The sequence below is a fragment of the Passer montanus genome, unplaced genomic scaffold (assembly GCF_014805655.1).
Source record: "Passer montanus isolate IOZ18808 unplaced genomic scaffold, ASM1480565v1 scaffold11, whole genome shotgun sequence".
Lineage (NCBI taxonomy): Eukaryota > Metazoa > Chordata > Aves > Passeriformes > Passeridae > Passer > Passer montanus.
The window spans coordinates 23,703,586-23,725,801 of NW_024357613.1; the positions used below are offsets into that span (position 1 = coordinate 23,703,586).

Here is a 22,216-nt window from a genome sequence, read left to right on the forward strand (position 1 = left end):
CTGGTTGTAAACTGCTTGAGACTGCTGACAGCCAGGCAACTTCAAAAGCAGCCAGGAGCAACTTTCTTGCTAACTTTGGGAAGGAATTCAAAAATGCTGAAAGATGCAGATGATTCTGTTATGGAGCAGGAGGACTCTGCTTCCCGACATGGAGAAATGACGAGTTGGGATATCAATGACATCAAACTTCCTCAGGTATGTGCATGTGTCGTAGAAATTTATTTAGTTCTGACCAGTCATCTCCACCACTGATCTTAAACGCTTTCTCAGTCATCTGTGACTCATTGCCTTTATTCTCATTGTCACCTCAAGGTGTGGGGGAATTTTGCTAAAACATATTGAGAAAATATTGACATTTCCATGCATTTCTCCTTAAATGTATTATTGAAAGGGTTGTTGATGCATGAAAAACGGCAACGCTGCAAAGGCATTGTTTTCCCTGGTGGATTAGGTGCAGAGAAAGCAGAGGAAAAAAAGGTGCCTCCTGCTATGGGCACTTAATCAGAGCTGTCCAGGACTTGCTTTTTGCCCTGGGTGGTGTTTTTTGAGAAGGGAGCACAGCACCCACCACTGCCTTGCTACTGCGGGTGTTCAGTCTCATTGCAGATTGGGCTCCAGCTCCAGAGCTGTCTTCTTACATGGAGGCAAGTATTTTCAGGAGCACCTAGGGAAACCTTGCTTCATGTTTACAGGTTTGCTGAGAGGCACAATAGTCATCTTGCCCTCTCTCTGTGCTTTTTTAGTTCTCTTAGCTGAGAGTTTCAACCATGTTCTCCACTGAAAGCCCACACCCTGCACATCGACGTCACCTCCCTGTCCCTCAGCTCTGCAGATTTCTGCCAGATTCCTCCTGCTGCAGTCCTTCAGCATGCAGCTCTGCCTTTCAGCTCCCAGCCCTGCCTTCTTACTGGATCCCAGCCTCCTCCCTACTGTAACAGTGCTGTTTGCCCAAAGCCTCTATGTTCCAGAATGTCCCCTGCCCTTCAGCCCAAGGTCACCTTCACCTGCATTTCAGTCTGGAGGCATCATGGACACCCTTCCCTACACTATCCAGTGGCTACTAGGGGAGCATGGGAATTTTTCTCTTCTTGATTGATGTTCTTACTGCTGTCACGGCTCTCAGTCCTGGGATTAGCAATTTAAAGGAAATTTCTACTAAGCTTTTGTATCCCTTATTTTAAGAACTTTTCCCTCAAAATCATAATCAGGTATGGTAGATGCTTTACAGCTTACTGCATTTTACTGTATTGACTGTACCCACTGGTGTACACTGATGTGATGTGTATTTGGGGTTTTTTTCCCAGTTTTATTTTTATTGCTCCTTACTCTGTTGTCCTTGAGGCTTGCTGTTTGTTTAGGGGTTTTTTTGTTTGTTTGTGGGTTTTTGTTTGTTTGTTTGTTTATTTTCTTTGTTTTTGTTTTGTTTTATTTTTGTTTGTTTGGGGGTTTGGGAGGTTTTTGAGGGTTTTTTAGTATTTTTTATTATTTTTGATTGGTTGGTCGGGTGAATGAGAACAAGCCCCTAGCCAGGCCTTCCTGATGCTCTGGGGCCTGTGGGGAGCCACAGAGATCCATGTTTTTCCTGCCTTATCTCCACTGCTCTCTCCTGACAACCAGCATCACCTGCTGGGATGCTAGAGTCACCTAGGCTGGAGGAAACTCAGGAGAGGTCCAGCTCTGCTCAGCTCCTGGACAAGCTTTTCTCTTCCCCAGCCTAAAATATGGCTTGCTTTGCTTTTTCCACAGCATGTGAGCCAGACAGACTGGTTTCAAGAATGGCCAGATTCCTATGTAAAACATATCTATAGCTCAGAGGATAAAAATGCTCAGAGGCACCACAGCAGCTGGGCAATGAGAAACACCAACAACCACAACTCTCGCATCTTAAAAAAGTCCTGCCTTGGGGTGGTGGTTTGTGGTAACAACTGCTCTACCTTGGATGGAAGGAAGATCTACCTAAGACCAGCCATATGTGATAAAGCCAGGCAAAAACAACAGCGTGAGTACAAACATGACAGTTCATTGTATGGCAGTTCATACAGAGCAGAAATCCAAGTATAGGATACCCTTTGGATTACCCAGCCTTCCTTCTGCCATTCCTTATATTCCAATGCAATTCTTGATTTGGAACACAGCATTTTACACTTCTTATTGTTGGGGCATAGTCATCTGCTTGTTTATTTTCTTTTTTTTTTTTCCCCTAAAAGTTTTTAAATCTCTCTTTCTGCTGGTTAGGCATTGGTTCCCAGCCTTCTCAGGCCCATTAGTGAGGGTGCTGAGAAAGCTGTGCAGTGCAGAGAGTTCCTGCACTGCCCTGCTGTTCCTGCCCACCTGCGTGTCAACTTCACTATTGCACTGGCCCAAGAGTAGCTCAGGAGAAAAGTCTTGCAGGAAAGAAGTTGCTCATAAACTGTGATGACTGGAAAATAGGCCCCACAGTCACGTCACTGGAGCCAGACAATGCAAACAGAGAACATGAGCTGCACACACATTTTTAACAACACCATTCCAAACAATTGTGATTGCTCAGTAGAGCTAGTGCATACTGATTTCTAGATCTGATGAGCAATTTAGCTAAAGAAAGGTATAACTCAGGTACTCACTGAAGCCAGAACAGTGTTCTCTAGAAACATATATGACATTCCAAACTCTGACAAGAGAAAAATTAAAACTGACCATGATAATAAATGATAAAATTGTGATAAAATTGTAATAACATTTTAATAGAAATAATTTTTGAAGGTTCTATTTAATAACAGACAGAATAAAGTCAATGATAAGTTTGTTTATATTGATTTTTGCTTATGTTTGGAAGTTTTTCACATAGTTTCTCTCAGTGTAATTTCTTCTGAAAGAGCACCAAACCAGAAGTGGCAATCTGCCACCAATGAACCATTGTATCACATGTTGTATAGAGAATGTTTCCCCCTATCCTTGTTCCAGGGAAATGCTGTCCAAACTGCAGTGGACCACTGCGGCTCCTTTCCTGCCGAGGCCATGGTGGTTACCCAGTTACCAACTTCTGGAGGCATGAGGGCCAATTCATATTTTTCCAGGTTGGTATAAAATTCCTTAACATTATGTAAGTTAATTTTAAAGACTGGTATTTAAAGTCTTATTTAGCTTTTCAATTTTTTTTTCTCCCAAAAAATAGAGGTTATTGAATATGACAAGGTCAAATAAGTAAGGAGAAAAAAATTTCACAAGGTCCTAGACAACCTGATCTAACTCTGAAGTTAGTCCTGCCTGAGCAGGAGGTTGAGCTAGAGTGCCCTTCCAGCCTAAATTAACCTATGCTACTATGATTTTACAGCACAGTGCATTTTTTATTTAGGCTTCTGTGAAAACTTGTTGATTTGGAAGTGTTTTGCCTCAGGTACATAGGAACCAACAAATCCTCAGCAGTCAGAAATACCATATTATCTCTTCTCCTTCTCCAAGGAACTACACATAATTGAGAGGGAGTCTTGGAATAGGAAATGGTTGTACCCAAGGGACTGTCTATGGAAAAGGCCATCTATGCATTATATGTAACTTATATCTGGAACACAGTGTATGAAAGTGTTTAAATAATGGGCACTATTTCTGGAAGCTGTAGTCCTGGTTTAGTAGCATAACCATTTTCCTGTTTTCCACTCTTTCACTTATGTGCAGGCTAAATAAAATTAATTCTCTGTGGAAGCTAATGGAAATTAATGTTCAGATAAATACGTCTAAACTGTAAGACAAATTAAAGTGACTGCAGGGACACTGTAGCCAAGCTGCAGAAGACTTTTTGGCTTCAGCTGGGGCTCTTTGGGGGGACTGTTTTCTACAAATAAATGTGGTGCACATTATTTTACGATTTCAGAGGGTTTCTACCCCATCCCACTTCATCTGGGATATGTTTATTATTTCACCTCACAGTAACTAAATCCTATTAAATACAAAGCATTAAATTAGGCCATAATATGTGATTTTGGCCTGTGGTATAAATTCTGTTCCCTTATTATTAACAAGGTTGCTTCTACCTTTAATATACCATAATTACTTTCTAAAGTCCAAAGGAGCTCACGACCACCCACGTCCAGAAACAAAACTAGAAGCAGAAGCAAGAAGATCAATCCAAAAAGCAAAGACAGCTTTCTCTTCATCTTCTCTAAGACTAAAAAGAGTCCAGGAGATTGAGGTAACTCTTGCTGTTGATCAACAACATTTTGGTCAAGCGATCTGCGGTTCAAGGCATGGGGGAGGCTGTCTGGGCTTTGGGTCTGGGTGGGAGCAGGCTTTACATCTCCACATTCTGCATGTCCAGGATCAGGCCAAGAAGGACCAGGGCTGTCCTGAGCATCCTGCTCTTCTTAGCGCTATCATCCACAGCCAGCATCTCCTCTCCAGAGCAAATTTGTGCCTGGTAGCAGCAGGAGATTGCATCTACACTGGTAAACAAAGCAGGGCTGCAGGGCAGGCTAAGTTTCATCACCATTCAAGTGGAACTTCCTGTGCATAAGTTTCTGCCCATCGCCTTTTGTCCTATTTCTTGGCACTACCAAGAAAGAGAAAGGCATGCTCCACCTCTGCTTGTTCCCCTTGAGTTTCGGCAATAAAAGGTGAGGGTACATAACCTGTACCTGGTTTGCCTGGTTTGAAGGCAGCAGAGTGCTTTGAAGAACTTTCTGAAGCATTGATGGTAAAACACCAGCTGTGACGGGTGTGGAAACACTTGTGAAAGCATCTCCAGAGATCCTTGGGACTGCTGCATAACTGATGGAGGGGATCCCAGTGACTTTCGTTGCAAAGGCTGTGTTAAACTCAATTGTCATCACCAGTATTCACATGCAGTGTCTCTTGATGTATTAGGGGTGGTGCATTCCCCCAACCTGGTGTTAGAGGTAGTAATCCATGCCCTTTCAGCCACAGACAGAAGGGATAATTGCTCTCAGTGGGGACAGATTTCTTTAGTGGATGACATGGAGAAGCAAGGGGATCTGGGAACCCAAGAAGCAGATAAAATGTGCACACAGGAAGTTAAACCCATTTGAATAGAATGTGAATTTAGAAGCTGCAGCTATTTCTACTGGAAATACTCAGGAGGACATTAAAAACCAGAACCTCTTGACACAAGTGCCTGGGAACAAAAGCATAAGAAAAACCAGCTAATCTAATTGTCCAACAAATACAGCAATAATGCTTTTCCTATCACTGGTTTAGCTATGTTTCCATGAACACTGAAATAGTTTCTACCTAGGAAATATGACTGAGCCACATGGCTTTCTTTCTTTTATAACTGAGCCTACTGGTGAGCCTACTTGCTTAGGTCAAGTTTCCTATAGACATGTATTCATCTTTCCCTTCCTAAAGCATCTTCCTGAGACTTTCAATTGTGTGGGATTAGAAAGAGACTAAAGATGTCACAAGTGTCTAATAGTAGAGCCTGGTCTTTGGATGTTTTGATTCTGTACAGTCAGACTTAGGCCATTTAACCTCATTGGGTTTCCAGTTCACGGCTCTCCAGCAGGTTTTCCTTGGGCATAACCCATCATATTCCTGTTTTGCCAAACTAGCTGTGATAAAACTAACTCAGGAGTCTGATTTTTCACACAGAACCTGTGTCACTCAATCTGCAAAAATATATTCCAAAAAGATTCAGTTTTAATGTGTTCAATCTGGAAAATGTATACTGAAAAGGTTCAGTTTTAATGTGCTCACAAGAAATCAGGGAGTAGAACTTCAGAAAAAGGTATGAGCCCAAAATAGAACAAGTGATTTATAGGATGCTCTCCCTATGGCATCTGTGGCGGGTCTGTAGCTGAGGGTGGGCTGGGTCCTACACCAAATTGTTGGAATTTTTTCTCATGATGAGTGGAGAACAACTGAAAGGCACTTTGCTGTTCCAGCAGTCTGCAAAACCACTATAATTAAATGGATAAAAAAGCAGAATTATAAAGAAGAAAGACCTGCAATCACTCATTAGAAATGAATGTTCTGAAAGGAATTAAAGTTTGCATAATTATAATCCAATAATTGGAGCAATTAAAGAAGTTGTGAAATATCCAGAACAGAAGACCCAGAAGAATAATTATTGTGTGCTGATACCTACCTGAATGAAATTTCTGTTTGTGGGGTAAAAAAATGTAAAGATAAGAAAATTTATTAGTTAGAAATAGACTCTAGAAAAGCTGACAAGGAATATTTTTGTAGTGAAAAGATCACTTCAAAACAATCAGTATAAAATGATCATACTTAGCTTTTCCATTCTCCATAGAAGAAAACCCAAACCAGTGGTGTCAAATATATTAGCATAATTTCATTTTTAGGTCCTTCTTCAGTATATGCTGGCAGTGGACCCAAAGGGCTGTGAATGCAAGGTCTAAACAACTCTTTCAGTGTAAAACAGGCCTTGGGCAAAAACTGGTGAAACAAACGCAGAGCCAAGAGCTGGGAGCCTTGTTCAGTTTGCCCCTACAGCCCATGGGCACCCCCGCTATGGTGGGGAGACTCTGCTATGCCATCTGCTTTGTTACCTGTGTTCACAGAGCCACAGAATGGTCAAGGTTGGAAGGGACATCTAACTAAGATCATCAAACCCAACCATCGTGTTAGTTGAGTGCCTTTGTAAGCAGCTCACAGAGGAGAGGTGCTATGCCACACCTTGTTTTACTAACCCATGCCTTGCTTTCCCAAGTCTTTAGCAGGTGCAATGCCGACACAGGAGCCTTTGCCTTTGCTTCTTTCCAACCCGGATGCTCACATGCCACCTGCTAATTTCAGGGGACATTTAAGCAAAAGCTCCCAGGAGCCAACGCTGAGCAGCTGCTCTGGGCATCTTCCATACCCAAGGACAGCTGGGGAGGATGGGGCCTCCAGGGAGCCACCAACCTGGAGCCGGAGCCTGTCCCTCAGGGGGACGCCCAGAGCCGAGAGGCTGTGCAGTGTCCCTGCTGTGCCCAGCACAGCCCCTTCTCCCCAGCAGTGCACCCACCTCAGCACCCAGCACATCCTGCCCGTGGCACAGGGTGGCCATGACCCCTTCAGGTCTGGCACGGGCCCTTTGGGAGATGGATCCTGTGGGGTGAAATCCCCGCTGGCCTGCAGCAGTGGCTGCCTCTGCCTGCCGCCCCAGCCCGCGCCTCAGGCAGGGCCCTGCCCCACGGTGAGTGCGGCACAGCCTCACCCACAGCTCTCGCTGCCTCCGAGGGGAAGCGCAGGAGACAGGGGTGGGGCAGGCCACCAAGTCTCTCTCAACTACTGCAACAACGACATGTTTTTTAACCTGTACCCATTACGGTGACTGGGTTCAAATGTCCCTGCTCGCCCCTCCTCTTGCAATGGGTCCAATTCTCCACCCCTGTGGCAACTCAGACCTTAAAAGTGCTACCACAACAGGTCTCACTTTAGCTCCTCTTGCAGGCCCCAGAAGGGGCTTTCGTACCTGAAGGCTTGTCTTTGTTCCTTTTTATTTAACAGTCTTATTTCCCACCACTGTTTCATGGATCTAATAAAAGCTATCAGCTCCTCTTACTGACTGCCTCGCTGCCATTCTGGTTTGGTGGCATTTCAACCCTCCTAGATACACAGCTTGTTCAAGCCTGTGGGACTGCGGAAGGTGTGGATGGATGATCCCAAGGACCACAACTGTCATGTGCAACCTTCTGCACTCTTCAGGCGGTCCCTCTTCAGACCTAAGTCCCTGCACTGCACCAGCCTTGCACTTGTGTTGTATGGAGCTGGATGCAAGACTTCACATGGGATCTCATGAGAATGGTGTAGATTGGGAGAATCCTGCTCCTCCACCTGTGGCCACATTTCTTTTGATGCAGCCCAGGAAACATTTGGGCTTCTGAGCTGCATATGCACACTGCCAGGTCGTGTCCAATACACCAGCTGCCCTAAGTCCTTGTCTGCGGGGCTGGACCCAGTTTTAGATATGTATATATTCAAGGTGCCTTGCTCCTTTTTCCAGGAACTTTTAATTTCTTTCATTGCAGACTGTAAAGAACCCTTCAGCATCCCTTCCATACATCATCCCCTTTGCTGACCACTACTATAAGCTGTATTTCAGCAGGACCCATCAGTTCTCTACATTTGTTTAAAAAACTAGGGTGCCAAATAGGAATTTTCTTGCCTGAACTTAGTGGCTTAGACACTTTTGGCAAAGATTCCTTTATGTTTTCACATAACTGACATCTGCTTGGCTTTGCTGCATGACCGGCCTCTGCTGCTCTCTGGACTGGGTTTCAGGGACCACCAACCTCCCCTGCAGAGGCAAGCACTGACACACTGCTGCCTGCTGCCACCTCTGCAAGAAAGAGCTGAGGGATGTCATGTACAACATATGGAGCCACATTTTCTGGTAGGACAGTATTACAAAACAAGTGGCAATAAAAACTTCATAGTACCTCAGAATGGGAAGTATCATGTGTTCATCAAATAGGTTCAGTCTTAGCACTTTTCTTCCCTCCCTAGTTTTTATATTAGTTGCTAGGGAAACCACTCTCCTTGTGACGGGTGTAGTTCAGAGACATTTACAAGACAATAATGAATTGTATTTATAGAATGTTTCAAAATGTTTATTGGAATTTGTGAAACAGGATGCACAGTGATTTAAGTGGAAAAAAATCTAAATGTAGATCGCAAAATAACAGCGTACAAATGTATGTGAAGGTCAACTCACCAAAGTTTTTTTAGTCATTGAGTTACTCCCACACTAATTCCCAACTTGGCATGTTTTATGATTTTTCAGATCACTAACTCAAAGAAAGAAACTTTGATCAGCATTTGTAACAACCTCTAAGACACAAAAAGAGAAATTAATAGGAGTCATGAACACTTGTGCTTCAGGAGATGAGCTGCAGGATTAGGGACAGGCAAGGCCGCCAGGGCTGGTATCCCATAGCTGGGATTCCTCAATCCAGTCACACAGGTGAGGGACTGCACAGGGCATGGCCCCTGCCACGGCCATCTGGCTCTGTCTCTTCTTGTCTCTCCTCTGAATTCCTTGTTTCTCCACTGCAATGCTGCCAGCATCACCTCTCAGCAGCAGTGCCATTCAGATGGGTGGCTGGGAGGCTTCTTGGTAATTGTTTCCACACCAAAGTTCTATCAGTTCCCCTTACACTCACCAACCACTTTCCAAAATGAAACCTATTCCAGTGATCTCAGCTCCCCTGAGTAGCTCCCTGCCATGCCTTCTTGAGGCTTCCATGCTTGTAATCCTGCACAAGCAGGACTGTCTTGCAGTTTGGGGGGGACCCAAAATTCATGCAGCATTCATGCAGTGTTCATTGTGCCCAGCCTCTTTCCAACAGAAACACATTTCAGCCTCAAGGAGGACAGGTTATTAATTTTTAAAAAGGAGGAACTAAACCTTTGTGATTTTTCTAAGGTTAGACACAGAAAGTCTTCCCAGATTTATAACCTGCCAGGGTAATTTCCAAGCTCTTGAAGCAACTTCTATGCTGGCAGTAACTCCCTCCACTTCGGGTACGTTCAGCATGGTGGGTCAATATAGCACCAAATTTATTTCTGTTTACAAAGATACCAATCCCATCTCTGACCTTCACAAAAATTAAATTTTCAATGTGTTTGGGATATGTGAAAAAAACCCTATATGTATGATTTCTTTAAGCCTCTATTACCAGTTCTAAGGTACTATGCCCAGCTAGGCAGTGGTAATAGTAGAATCATAGGATGGTTTGTGTTGGAAGAGACCTTAAAGATCATTTAGCTCCAAACCCCACTGCCATGGGCCAGGACACCTTCCACTAGAGCAGATTATTCAGTGCCCCATGCAGCCCCCCTCTAGGTACTGGAAGGTGGTTTAATGTCATCTCAGAACTTCCTCTCCTCCAGGCTGAACAGCCCCAACTCTCTGAGCCTGTCTTCATAGAAAAGGGGTTCCAGCCCTGTGATCAACTTAGTAGCCTCCTATGGACTCATTCCAAGATGGACAGGTCCATCTTTTTTGTGTTGGGAGCCCCAGACCTGGATGAAGCACTCCACTCTAGGTGGAGTCTCATAAGAGCATAGTAAGAGGGAGAATCAGAGGTGAAAGAGCACTGGATGCATGATCCCCTGATTCTGTATTTAAGAAAATATAATGAATGCTCAGGTTATTCAGATTAACTTAATGAAGAAACATCAATTGATCTGTGAGGATCCACCCATAGATAACCCTGTGACCTTGCTCTCTCCTGCAGAAAATGGTTTTCTGCTAGGCCCAGGTGCAGCAAAGCATTAGGAAGCCAGCAGAGACTCAAGGAGGTCAGGACGTAGATGATTACACAGGCAGAATGGTTTGTTCTGGCTTATTGCTGTTTCTGATGGCTGTAGCTACTGCCAAAGCTAACACAAATCCCCATACATGGCATGGATGATCTACACATTCCTGAGGTCCTAGCTCTGAAAGCACTGGCCTAAGTATCTAAGGGCTAATTCTTTGGGACCAATCTCTGTGCATTTTTATATATAAGGGCTCTTTTGAGGCCATCAGAGCACTACAATGTTCCTCAGAATCCTACATTAGCCAGGCTGTATCTTACAGAAGCCTCACTTTTATGTTTGGAGGATTTTGACTCATGCAGCATTTAAAGGTGAAATATACATATAATGATAGGGAGCTACCCAAATAGTACAAGGCAGCAACTGCACACCTGAATTTATTAGTGTATTTATCCTGAGAACATCAGATTGAGAAAGGGTAATGTTTTTGTATTGTCACAGCAAAGGGGAAATGAGAAAACAGAACAGGGATTTGACCCACATCTCTCCAGCCCTGGGAACACACACTGTGTTTCTTCTGGCCTTCCTCTTCCCAGGACCTCTGCCTTTGCATGTGAAATGAATTACAGGTCAGACTGAGAAAAGACATATTTTCCTTGCCAACCTCTTGTACAAAGCTCCTGCCCCTGGGAAGATTGGCAAGGATTAGAATAATTTCTACAATATGATCCTAAATGCATTTTTAAATGAAACAATGTTGTCAAATTTCTGGTGGTAGAAAAGACTTCAGCTGAGAAAGCTTTAGGGGATACATCCCCATTAATTGTAAAGAGCTTTTCTTTCCTTGTGGTTTTTGGGATATTTAGTAATCTGTGTGTCTGGTATTCCTGGCAATTTTGCTCTGCTTTCTCTCAGGGTAGTAATTTGGGGCTTTTAAATAACTATGGTCATGGAGTCAGGGTTTTACTTCACTGCAAGCAATATGTAGAAGTGACCCCTGTGGTAGATCTCAGCAGGAGTATGGCCAGGAAAAGGCATTGTACTGAATCAGGATCAGTCAGCACAGATTGCATGAGTCAGGTTCAACTTCTTTGGGTGTTTAGATGTGCAATTCCAATTGCTATTCATGCTCTGCTTTGATTACTGATTGCATCTATTTTACTCTGACATCAGCTGACTTCCTTAATTTTTCTTTTTAAACTAACTGTATAATTTTCCCATCCTCCTCTGCCTCTCCTGGGTCCTCATGCCGTGTAAATCCTCTTCCTCCCTGAGCTGCTGCAGTCCCCAGGCACTAAGGGGTTTTTGTCATTCACAAAGTGAACTTCCCCAACATTGTTCATCTCCTGAACTAGGAGGACTCACCATCAATGCAGGGGAAACAGGTTAGAGAACACTTAAACAAAGCCAACACATGTAAGTCCATGGGCACCCATGAGCCCAGAGGAAGCTGGCAGGTGTTATTGCGAGGTCACTCTCAATAATCATTGAAAAGTCAGGGTGATTGGGAGGGTCTGATGACTCCAAGCAGTGTAACTTTTGTCTTCAAGGAGAACAAGAAGGAGGATCTGGGAAACTACATACTGCCTAGCTACACCTTGAAATACACAAAGGTAATGAAAAAAATCCTCTTTATAACTTTGCAAACACACATACGACTAAAAAGCGATTAAGGCCAGTCAGCATGGATTTATGAAAGGGAAATTGTGCTTAACCAATCTCAGAGCAGTCTACAGTGAGAAGGTCTCCTGAACTAGGAGGACTCACCATGCAGGGGAAACAGGTTAGAGAACACTTAAACAAAGCCAACACATGCAAGTCCATGGGCACCCATGAGCCCAGAGGAAGCTGGCAGGTGTTATTGCGAGGTCACTCTCAATAATCATTGAAAAGTCAGGGTGATTGGGAGGGTCTGATGACTCCAAGCAGTGTAACTTTTGTCTTCAAGGAGAACAAGAAGGAGGATCTGGGAAACTACATACTGCCTAGCTACACCTTGAAATACACAAAGGTAATGAAAAAAATCCTCTTTATAACTTTGCAAACACACATACGACTAAAAAGCGATTAAGGCCAGTCAGCATGGATTTATGAAAGGGAAATTATGCTTAACCAATCTCAGAGCAGTCTACAGTGAGAAGACTGGCTTGGTGGATGAGGAGAAAGCAGTGGGTATTTTTTATCTTGTTGTTAGCCTGCCTTTCAGCACAGTCTTCTAAAACATCCTCGGAGATAAGCTGATGAAGTGTGGAATTGTTAAGTGGACAGTGAGGTGAAACCTCTGCTATTTTGTGATTCTGGTAACACTTAGGATCAGCCATAGCTCTTCTCATACCAGAGAGCTGCGGTCTCCAGATGTTTCTGTTTGAATTAGCCATGTGCAGTGTAGCATATCCAGAAAGTTATCTGAAATGTGGCATATGAAAGACCCTAGGGCAGCCTTTGTGGCCCTAAAGACAGCAGCATCAGCAATGTGATTGCCACAAGCAAGCTTTTCTCTCCTTGTTGGATTATTTGATTTCTGTGAGCAATGTGAGATGATCTCAGCACAGATGATCTCTTAGGGGACAGGACAAGTGAGGAAGGTCTTTGGCCAGCTTTTCACTCTGACCTCATTTCTGCTGTTTCCAGTTAGTAAGTGAGGAAGCAGAACTGCCTTGGGGGGCACGTCTCAGATGAGTGTTTTTCATTTCTCCAAATCAGTTGTGTCAAGATTTAAATTTCACGTCTTTCTGAAATTGTGTCATCAGTGATGTGGCTTAAGTATTCTGTATCCAAGGGCTGCCCAATCTATTTGTTCTTCTGAAGACAGTCATAGAGAATACAAACCACAGCACAAGAGTGTCCTCTTTGCTCAGTGCCTTCTGTGCCTGGTGGAAGCTGTTAAGCAAAGGTCAAAGCCACATGGCAGCAAGGGCATCCAGCACCTTTTAGCTTCTAGAGGAGATAGCAATTCCCTGTGGCAGGATCAGGTCCTTCACCCCCAGCAGAATGTCCCTGCCAGGACGTGGCATGGACCATTTGGTGGGGCCTTCTGCCCCAAACACCAGGTGAGCAGTGGAGGCACAAGGACTGCCTGCTGACCTCATGTCTACAGCCTCACCCCTGGCACCTGCAGGTGCTGGCAGCCTTACATTGGACCCTGGCACCTACAGCAATGGGTAATGACTGCCACAAGAACAGCTGTGACCAACTTAATGTCTGTGGATGCTAAAAACATTGGGTGTCATGAGAAGCTGTTTGCCAAGCATCCAGATTTTCTCTGCTCAAGTCACAGCAAGGACAGGAGGTAACAGCCATGATCTTCAGTGCAGACCAGCAGTGGCTGTGGGCAGAGCAGGATCCTTCGGGGCAGGGCCCTCCAAGCTGACAGCAAAAGCAGCAGTGCATTTCAGGGTGGAGAAGGGCTGGCTTATGTTCACTGCCTATAGACTTCCCTGATTCCCCACAGAGAGGAGTGGGATTCCCTGCCTGAGAGGCTGGAGATGGTAGAACAAGGGGGTACATATGGCATGACTAGAGATTCACTGACTCAGAGGAAAATCTAGGTGTAGGAGGACAGCAGGAGAAAAAAGAATGAATATTTGGTCTTGGGATGGGTGAATACTGGATGAACAAACAGATCTTGGCCCAAATGAGTTAAAATAAAAAGTAAATGGATGGTGTCTTGCCAGTTTACTCCACTGGAGTCGATACATATTGGTCTCTGTATGCTCAGGAGAAAACTTTAGGTCAGACTGTAATCCTGCTCTGACCCTCCTGCACTTTAATGCATTTAATCACCTCACCAAGGACAGAACTTTCCAGAAGCACCAAAAACCTGCCAAGAGAAATGAAAACCAAAATCTGTTTCTCCTTGCACAGATGGGTTAATGCTTGGCCTCCAAGGCAGGAAGCCAGTGGAAAACCTCAGCCAGCAGAGCAGGTATGGCAGCTCCCTGCTGATGGGGGATTCGTACAGAGTGCTGGATTAGCAGCACAGACCACCATCACACCACCTATGGAGAGTGACAGATCAAAGCAGTGAAACACACAAAGCTCACCTGAGGAGCATCACCCAGCAGGTTACTCTGCTCTCCTCTCTTCCTCTTGCACAACACAAAATGCCCCACTGGGAATGGGCAGAGGGAATTTTTTTCCTCCAGTTCAAGCAAGTTATGTTCTGGGGTTTTATTGTTTTATAACTCAGTAGTTAATGATAGTTGTGTAGCTAATTTAACAGGGCTTCTGGTGTTACTTGACTTGCTCTAACTTAACTGAAGCACTTAGACTGAGTACTTCATTGAAATAATACTAAAACTCTTGTCATGCACCAGCCTCCTCTTGTGAAATTCCAGAAAATGCTCCTTCAGAGATAGTGAATTATCTACAGCTTAGCCCTGCTTCCTCCCAGTTCCTTGTGGAGCCCTTCCTTGGGGACCAGAGGAGTTTGCCTCACTTGTTAAATTCGCTGTTAACATTCACCGTTAAGACCTTTATGCACAGCAGTACTGATAAAGGTAAGAAAGAAAGAAAGGTTGGTGTACAGCCAGAGGGAACTAATCCCCATAACCACGATTTGCCACACCTTTATGCACAGCAGTACTGACAAAGGTAAGAAAGAAAGGTTGGTGTACAGCCAGAGGGAACTAATCCGCATAACCACGATTTGCCACTCACAAGCATGTCTGTGTCCTTCCTGCAGCATGGCAGTCTGTCCCTGAGCCACAGCACCAGCTCCCAGCCCTGGCAGCAGGAGGAGAATGCTGCTCCATGGCACCCAGCAGCCGGGCTGGGGTGGCCTCGGCAGCTTGGTGAGGGTGCAGACTCTCCACACAGCAGATCTTTCCTGACCCCACAAAAAAAGTCTGGCTTGCTCTTTCCTGTAAAACTAATGCTTTCTCAAAAGGTCCTTTCTAGGTGCCTACCAAGGGAGTGCTTCAGTGTTTTAAAAAAATTGGTCTCCTGAGAGCCCTATTCTTGTAAGAGAAAAAAATCTCATTATTCAGAAAAAAGCTTAAGGTTTTTTATCTTCTCAGTGGGTTTTTCTTGGCCACCCACACTCCCTCAAACAACATATAGCTACTCTTCTCTAAGATGGATCACTCCTTCATACTGGAAACCTGGCATCCTGAACTCCAGACAGCCTTCTCCTTCTCTCTTGTCATTGCACAGAGTGGATTCATGGTTTTCCATACTTATTCTTGAAGTTTAATTTTGCTTTGAAAAGCTCATGCAAAATTTTACCTACTTGATTAAAATCTTGGTCTACATGACCGTCACAGAAATTGTGAAGCTGGGCTTGGCCTCCTCTGCCACACTCTTCCTTGTGAATTCTTTGGGTTCTAGTAATGGAACTGTATCAAAGTATTGCAAAGATAATCTGTGATGATAAAACCTGAAAAGAGATGTTGTACAACAGGCCTTCTTCCCATGCAGAGACCAGAAATGTGTGTCTTTCCCCCATTGCCTATTTTCATTATCAAAATGTGGTGCAACTGAATCTTTGGTTCATCTGTCAAATTTATTTCAAAACTAGTAAGCAAGTTCAAAAGCTTTTGGTGGAATCTGCCAGGCATGACAGATGACTGGTTAACACTAGTTTTGTTAGAGATCTGTATAAAAGGCTCTACAGAGGCATCTGGACAGGCTGAATTGATGGTCCAAGGCCAATTGTCTGAGGCTCAGAAAGGCCAAGTGCTGGGTCCTGCACTGGGGTCACAACCACCCCATGCAGAGCTACAGGCTGGGAGCAGAGTGCCTTGTTCTGTTGGGTCTTTTGGAAGACTTTAACTGAGGCTTACTGTAAACCTGGGGTAACCTCTTCTCTGTTCAGGTGCCGTAAGTTTAAACTTGGTTTGGGTTACAATTTTTCTATAGCAAACCATCTTCAAGCTTGATGAGAAGCTGAACTGCAATTTTAGGACGAGATGATCAGGAATGCTGCTGTGCTGAAGCTCGGTGATCACCAGTTGATAACAGTGCACCTCATTGTTATTTTTTAAAATTCCTGTGGACATTAGTAGTGACATGCTGACAATACACTATATGATTATGGTTTCATAAAAGACTCTGAGTCCTTAAAGAAGAAAGAAGAAAAACTTGATTCACTGTGTTGCACACACCCAGACAAATATTCATCTTATCTTATTAGACTACTTTTTGTGGTAGTTTTTCAGGTTCTACAGACTTTGGTGGGCTTTTATGTGAAATGTTTAAAAAGGCACACTTTTTAAAGAGGGAGTAGGTTTCAAACAAAATTGCTGGCAACTGTGTTAGCCCCCCACGTTAGCCCCCCACTATTATCACTGGGAAATGTGGCTGACTTTAATATCTCTAAGTTTATTTGTCTCAGACTTTACTTGCCAGATCACCATCTGTCCAGATACTGTCCATTACTAATATGTGTACTCAAGGCAAGTGTAAGGGTACTCAGTATTTTCTCTCTCAATATTTTTATGATTAAATTTACAGGGAGAACAGATCTAACCCACTATATTAATGTTTGTCATTTAAGACAGATGCCAAATTGTCCAAAAGAAATTGAAGACCTTTGCATTGATTCAAAGTAAGGAAGTTGTGATAAGTACTCTGAACCTCAAAGGTCTTCTTGAAGTTTGTATAATAGGAGCAACATTTTCCTTGGAAATCCTCTCCACTCCCCCAAAAAAATCAGTGAGGCGTGGGAAGGCCAAACCCATTTGGATAAATAAGCTAGTAAAAAAACCCTAAAGCCCCTGATATATATACTCTTAATGATAACTGGTTGTAACTGATTATTACTTTCATACACATTTGTCAGTTTTCTTTTACATGAAAACATTTGTGTATTTTACTCTACACTAGGCCACTGAATCCTATTCCCCAACCCTGAGATGCCTGCTCCTCAAGTTATCTTGAAAGCAAGTCAGCTCTTTGTGTGAACACTGTTTGAGTCAGGAGGCAATAGAAAATGGGCTCTAGGGAAAAAGGAGGAAAAAAAAAACCTTTGTACCTTTTTTCCCTTGAAATATGCAACCGAGAGCTAATAAAACTTAATGCCCCTATAAAACATCTTAACTGGCCATCCCAGGTTAATAAACTCTGAAGTGTGAGGTACTAGAAGCTGCCTGAATGCTCGCTGCAGTAAGAAACCCCTACAGTATCCTCTTAATATGAGAAAGGATTGTTCCTTTTTGTTCCCCAAAGACAGCAGGTGATGCAACATCAAACTTTGGTGGAGACACACATCTTCAGCTCAGGGGTTCACTTCTCTGCTCTCACTGAGGCACCCCATTCATATCCATGTTTAGCAGTTTTACAGGGGGTCTGGGGAGATATTTGTTATTCCTTATTAAAGCTGTTCTATAACAAATCGATCACTTGCACATACTGCAGGGCAGGATGTCCAAAACTCCCAAAAGCATGTCTGCTTGGCCCTGGCTGGGGCCACCAACCTTGCCCCAGCAAACTCGGACTGGACAGAAATGTTCAGAGCAGGGCAGGGACTGAAATGATGACCCCTGCTTTGGGAATGTACACTCTCCAAGTGGCACTTCTTTTCAGTGCATCATCCATCATCATATAACTTTTCATACTGGCTGTCTCAGATCCCATTTGGAAGCCATGATTCTGTGATTCAGATAATTAAAATCCCTTCTAAGAGCTGGCCTTTCTGTTTATTCCCATTCAGTTGTGTTGCTGTAAATGTCTTCCTAGTGCAGAAACATCAGGAGATGAATGCTTGCCAGGCTAAATGTGTGTACCGATTGCTTGGTCCATTTCCTCTATTTTTCCTGGAATGTTCTCAAACTTTAAGTTCTAGGGGAAAATAAATATACTTAGTTTATGAAGTACAAAGGAAAACTTCACACTGTGGCAAGCCACCTCACGGCACAACAGCAACAGCGTGCACCACCCCAGGAAACGCAGGAAGCTGCATTCCAAAGCTGTTGTTTACTGCAAAGCTGCAACAACCTGCAGGGGCAGCACTACCTCGGGAATAAAATAAAATTTAAAAAGAGGAAAAATCAAGCGGGCAAATTCCTTTGCCAAAAAAAAAAAAAAGTTTGCAAACTAAATCTGGCAGATTTGTTTTAGCAACTTCAGCAATCTCTTGGATTGGAAGTAGAATTAATTACTCTATTAATTTAGTATGGAAACGTAGGGGTCACAGGGCTCATATGTAAGAGGAAATTCATTCCTTCAGAAATAAAATGTGTGGAAAAAATGTCTACTCATATTGGCTTTCACATTAAAGAAGTATTTAATTTGGCAGGATTTAATAGTGTTAGTTTCCTTACCTCTGCATCATATCCAGCTATTCCTCATTCTGAGACTAAATTAATATATGTCTTACATGTATCTTCAAAAGATGTAAAAAAACTTGCAGCTGCCAAGGAAGGATGCAATTCCCAAAGATGCAGGAATGCTGTCTTTAGAAGCAGTCGTGCCCCATTATTTTTTTTCTATTCATACTATGAACATGTGTTAAAAGGAGTTGCTCTGTACTGTAAGGTTAACACGTGCCTTGTATGATAGGTACACAACTGCATGGTGCAACTTTCAAATGGGCTACGCTACCAGAGATGAAAGCAGTTCTAGCTAAGAGAGAATGCCACTTTTATATATCCTCAGAAGGTCCATTCGATAAAAGTTTTGTTTCTCTTCCCAATCCTTTGTTTCAGTCAGTTTTAGATGGGACTTCTGGCTCTAACAGTTATTTTAAGGATTCAGGAACTAGACTCTGAACAGGCCAGAGGCAAGGCAAAGGTGTTAACTGTTCCTTTTAAGCAAACAATTATGCAAATCATTTTAATAAGCAAGCTGCTAGTCTTAGCCTAAAAGACAAAGCTTGAATCCAGACTGAGCAACAATCAAATGGAAATCCTTGATTTCTCTACAGGTGTTAGTAATACTAAGTAGCATAGGTAATAGTAATTTCAGAAATCCAAATTTCACAAATGTAGAGCAGCTTTAATGTTTTTCTCATATTGGACCATAGAAAAAATGGAGTTGCACCTCAGTATTTCAGCCATTTTAAAGCCAACAAAAGTTTCCAAATACCCCGGCACACATTCCAAGGGAATTCTTTTGAATTAAAAAAAAAAACAACAACAAAACAACCAAACAAAACAGACTCTATTGTTCTCTTCCATTAAAGAACCTCATGTAAACACCACATGTTTTTTATATCCTGACCAGTTTGGCTCAGGGCTATCGAGTGACTCAGGAGCTGGACTAGCAGCTGGACAATGTCTGCTGGCTGGTCCCCTGCTCAGGGCGCTGAATTACAGAAAGAGAAGGTTTAAGTGATGCTAATCTCCAATCAGACTGAGACAAAGCAGTTTAACATTTGATCACTTGAGCATCTTCTCTACACAAAACTGTGCACCCTGCTGTCTTTAATTCAATGCATACAAGAGATCTACCGGTCCAAGAATTGTTTCTGTCACCTTTTGTAGTCCCCCTTTGATTTTTGTAAGTTAGATTGTCTCAACGTCTTCAGTAAACTCTTGGGAAAAAGGACTGTATAGGTGCACACCTTATTCTTTTAGTCAAGTTACTAATACAATTAGTACAGGACAATCTCTACTTATACCAACTAATGTAATATGATAATTACAAGGACAATAAAAATTATAAAAACATAGAGTCTCTAGCAATTAGAGCCCTGGACTACTGAATAACACCACAGAGAATGAAGGAAAAGCAACTAATCACCAATTCTTTGCTGAAGCAGGTGCTATATTAATAGCTACACATGAACAAACAGTATTTGCTCATTAACCATTTCAAAATACAAAACTAGTTTGGCTCTTAAATTGCTTAATGCAAGCATATTCATCACATCTCAGTCTCATAGATAGAAGGCTCACATAATTTTCTTGGTGAAGGAATATTTCATATAATCTCAAAATAATCATTGCTTGAGTCTTCTTTTAAATCAACATCTCTATTTGTAACTAGCTATCTTTTCCTTATGCCCAGACTAACACATGGCCAAAGCAAGGGAAAACAAAAGGTCAGAAGAATCAACTAAGTCTTGGTATGAAAAGAGCTCTGTGTTGAAAGGCTCCTCTATTAATCCACCTTGCTTACTGGACAAGACTAAACTAATAATCACTATCATCATTTGACTCCTGTGGCAAAACTTTTGACACTTCTCAGCAGGCAGAATCAGACCTTTACCTTTCACCCTCAACAAAAAAGTGTAGGTAATTAACAGATTTTCCTGTTTACAAACTTTGCAACATTTCAGAACATCAAGCAGATATTCTAAGCAGTTGCTTTTCCTTTGAGCAATGAGAACACAATAGACTCCTTATTAAACATTCTGTTTTAAGTGAAACTGAGTCTAAGGACACAGACCAAAGTCTTGTAGGCAGAGCCTTATTACAGTAACTAGAAACATCATCAACTTTCAGATATACATGTCCTTATTGAGAACTCATGTACCTGAAAACTTCTCCACTTTTCTTAGGCAATCTGTAAGTAGTGTAATAAATAGTCATTAAGAGGTTAATTCTACCTGTAAATCTTGCCTGGCATGTAGTTTATGCATGGTAGCTCATAACTAATCACCATTAACTGTATGACAATAAGAATTTCTTGGGAAAATAAGAAATTGCAAGGGATTGCATGTTCAAAATCATAATTTATTGATGTATTTTTTAATCATGTAGCTCCTTGCAAAGATACAGTTCATAAATTATAGAACAAGTATAGTTCTTTCCACAGCTTTCATATTTTAGTCCTCAAGTCCAGGTCAGTATTTTGATACAAGACGGTCAAAGGTAAATTATGCAAAATGGCTTAAAAAAAACCTACAGTAAAAAGCTTCAGTTCTTCCAGGATCCAAGACACACATAATAAGCAGCATTACAATGTCTGCACTACACCCCCAAGCGATATATGCAGGAGAAGCAGCGTACAGTACCTGTACCAGACCTCAAGGAACACTTCATGATTAGCAGTACACAGCACCTGAACACCTACAGCAGCCTCAAAATTTATTTAGTAAAACAAATGCTCAAAGGGTTTACAGCATGTGTGGCAAGGTTAGATGATGGGTAGTAACACATTACAATCATGTCCAAGTGAGCCCTGCTTAGCTGTGTATTCACACCAGGCCAGTACACAAGCAGGACACACCACCATTTCACCCCTGCACTGTGACACTCCCCAGGCAGGGCCACGTACCTGCAAACTCATCCTACAGTACAAGGGAACAACTCATTGCATGTATCCCTCTCCCCTCTGCACACATCCCCTGGAGAAGGCAGGCTCCACTGAAATTCTACCAAGATCAAATTACACTGATGACCAACTGACTGCATTGGTGGGGATGTACCTCTGCAGTTAAATTTTATATTTTGTGCTTGCTCGCCATTGACGGGTTTTCCTTAAGGTTGACGTCAACAAAATGCCAGATCTTAAAGGCAAACAAAATAAGTTTAATTTAAAGAAAACATTTATTTGAAGTTCTTTTAAGTCAGAGTTTAACAGATGACAACTTTCTCCCTTTTCACATTTCAAGTCTTCAGCAGAGACCATACACACTGTCCCATGGACAGTGAGATTTTCCTATTGATTCCTTTTGAACGAATCGGAGTCTAGGCAGATGAACATTCACATTTTAAGCAAACTGATTAAAAATTTTTTTTTAAAAACCCAACACAACAAAACTTTATCAAATTCTTATCACAAATAAAATGTGTTTAACACTCATAAGCTTCTCAAAACAAAAATCAAAACAAAATCCCAGCAATTCACAATCAAATAGAACATACTGCCTTCAAGAAATTTCCCAGAATTTTAAAATGCTCCAAATATATACACATTTATAACTTAAGTGCTTATTAGCTACAACCTTTTACTCATGCAAAAGTTGTGAGAGGAGAAGGTGTTTCTTAGAGCGGCTTTTCTGAATATGCAGTAAAACTCTTCACTCGTGCAAAGAACAGAGGGGTGTACATCTTGTCAATGTCAAAAGTAGTAACAGCTGTCTCACCAGTTGATCTGCAAAGAGCATTGTAAAAGTTAAATGAGACACAAG

At 42.6% G+C, this 22,216-nt stretch overlaps 2 protein-coding genes across 5 annotated transcripts in view; one reads left to right on the forward strand and one right to left on the reverse strand.

The window, feature by feature from the left end:
• GCM1 (glial cells missing transcription factor 1) lies at positions 1–21,811 on the forward strand. 2 transcript variants are annotated; one of them, XM_039725305.1, is made up of 5 exons: positions 1–195; positions 1,747–1,999; positions 2,944–3,056; positions 4,040–4,168; positions 16,060–21,811. In XM_039725305.1, the coding sequence occupies exons 1-5, from the start codon at positions 94–96 to the stop codon at positions 16,111–16,113; spliced, it is 651 nt and encodes a 216-aa protein (XP_039581239.1). In that variant the 5' UTR covers positions 1–93; the 3' UTR covers positions 16,114–21,811. The 2 variants fall into 2 exon arrangements, with proteins under 2 accessions (XP_039581239.1, XP_039581247.1); XM_039725313.1 differs by lacking the exon at positions 16,060–21,811 and adding an exon at positions 6,665–7,421.
• Positions 20,801–22,216, reverse strand: part of FBXO9 (F-box protein 9) — an 18,922-nt gene continuing 17,506 nt past the window's right edge. For all 3 annotated transcript variants that reach the window (XM_039725271.1, XM_039725281.1, XM_039725292.1), the window contains one exon: positions 20,801–22,179. In XM_039725271.1, the coding sequence (XP_039581205.1) occupies positions 22,071–22,179 (109 nt within the window). In that variant the 3' untranslated portion in view covers positions 20,801–22,070. The remainder of the gene's footprint in view (positions 22,180–22,216) is intronic.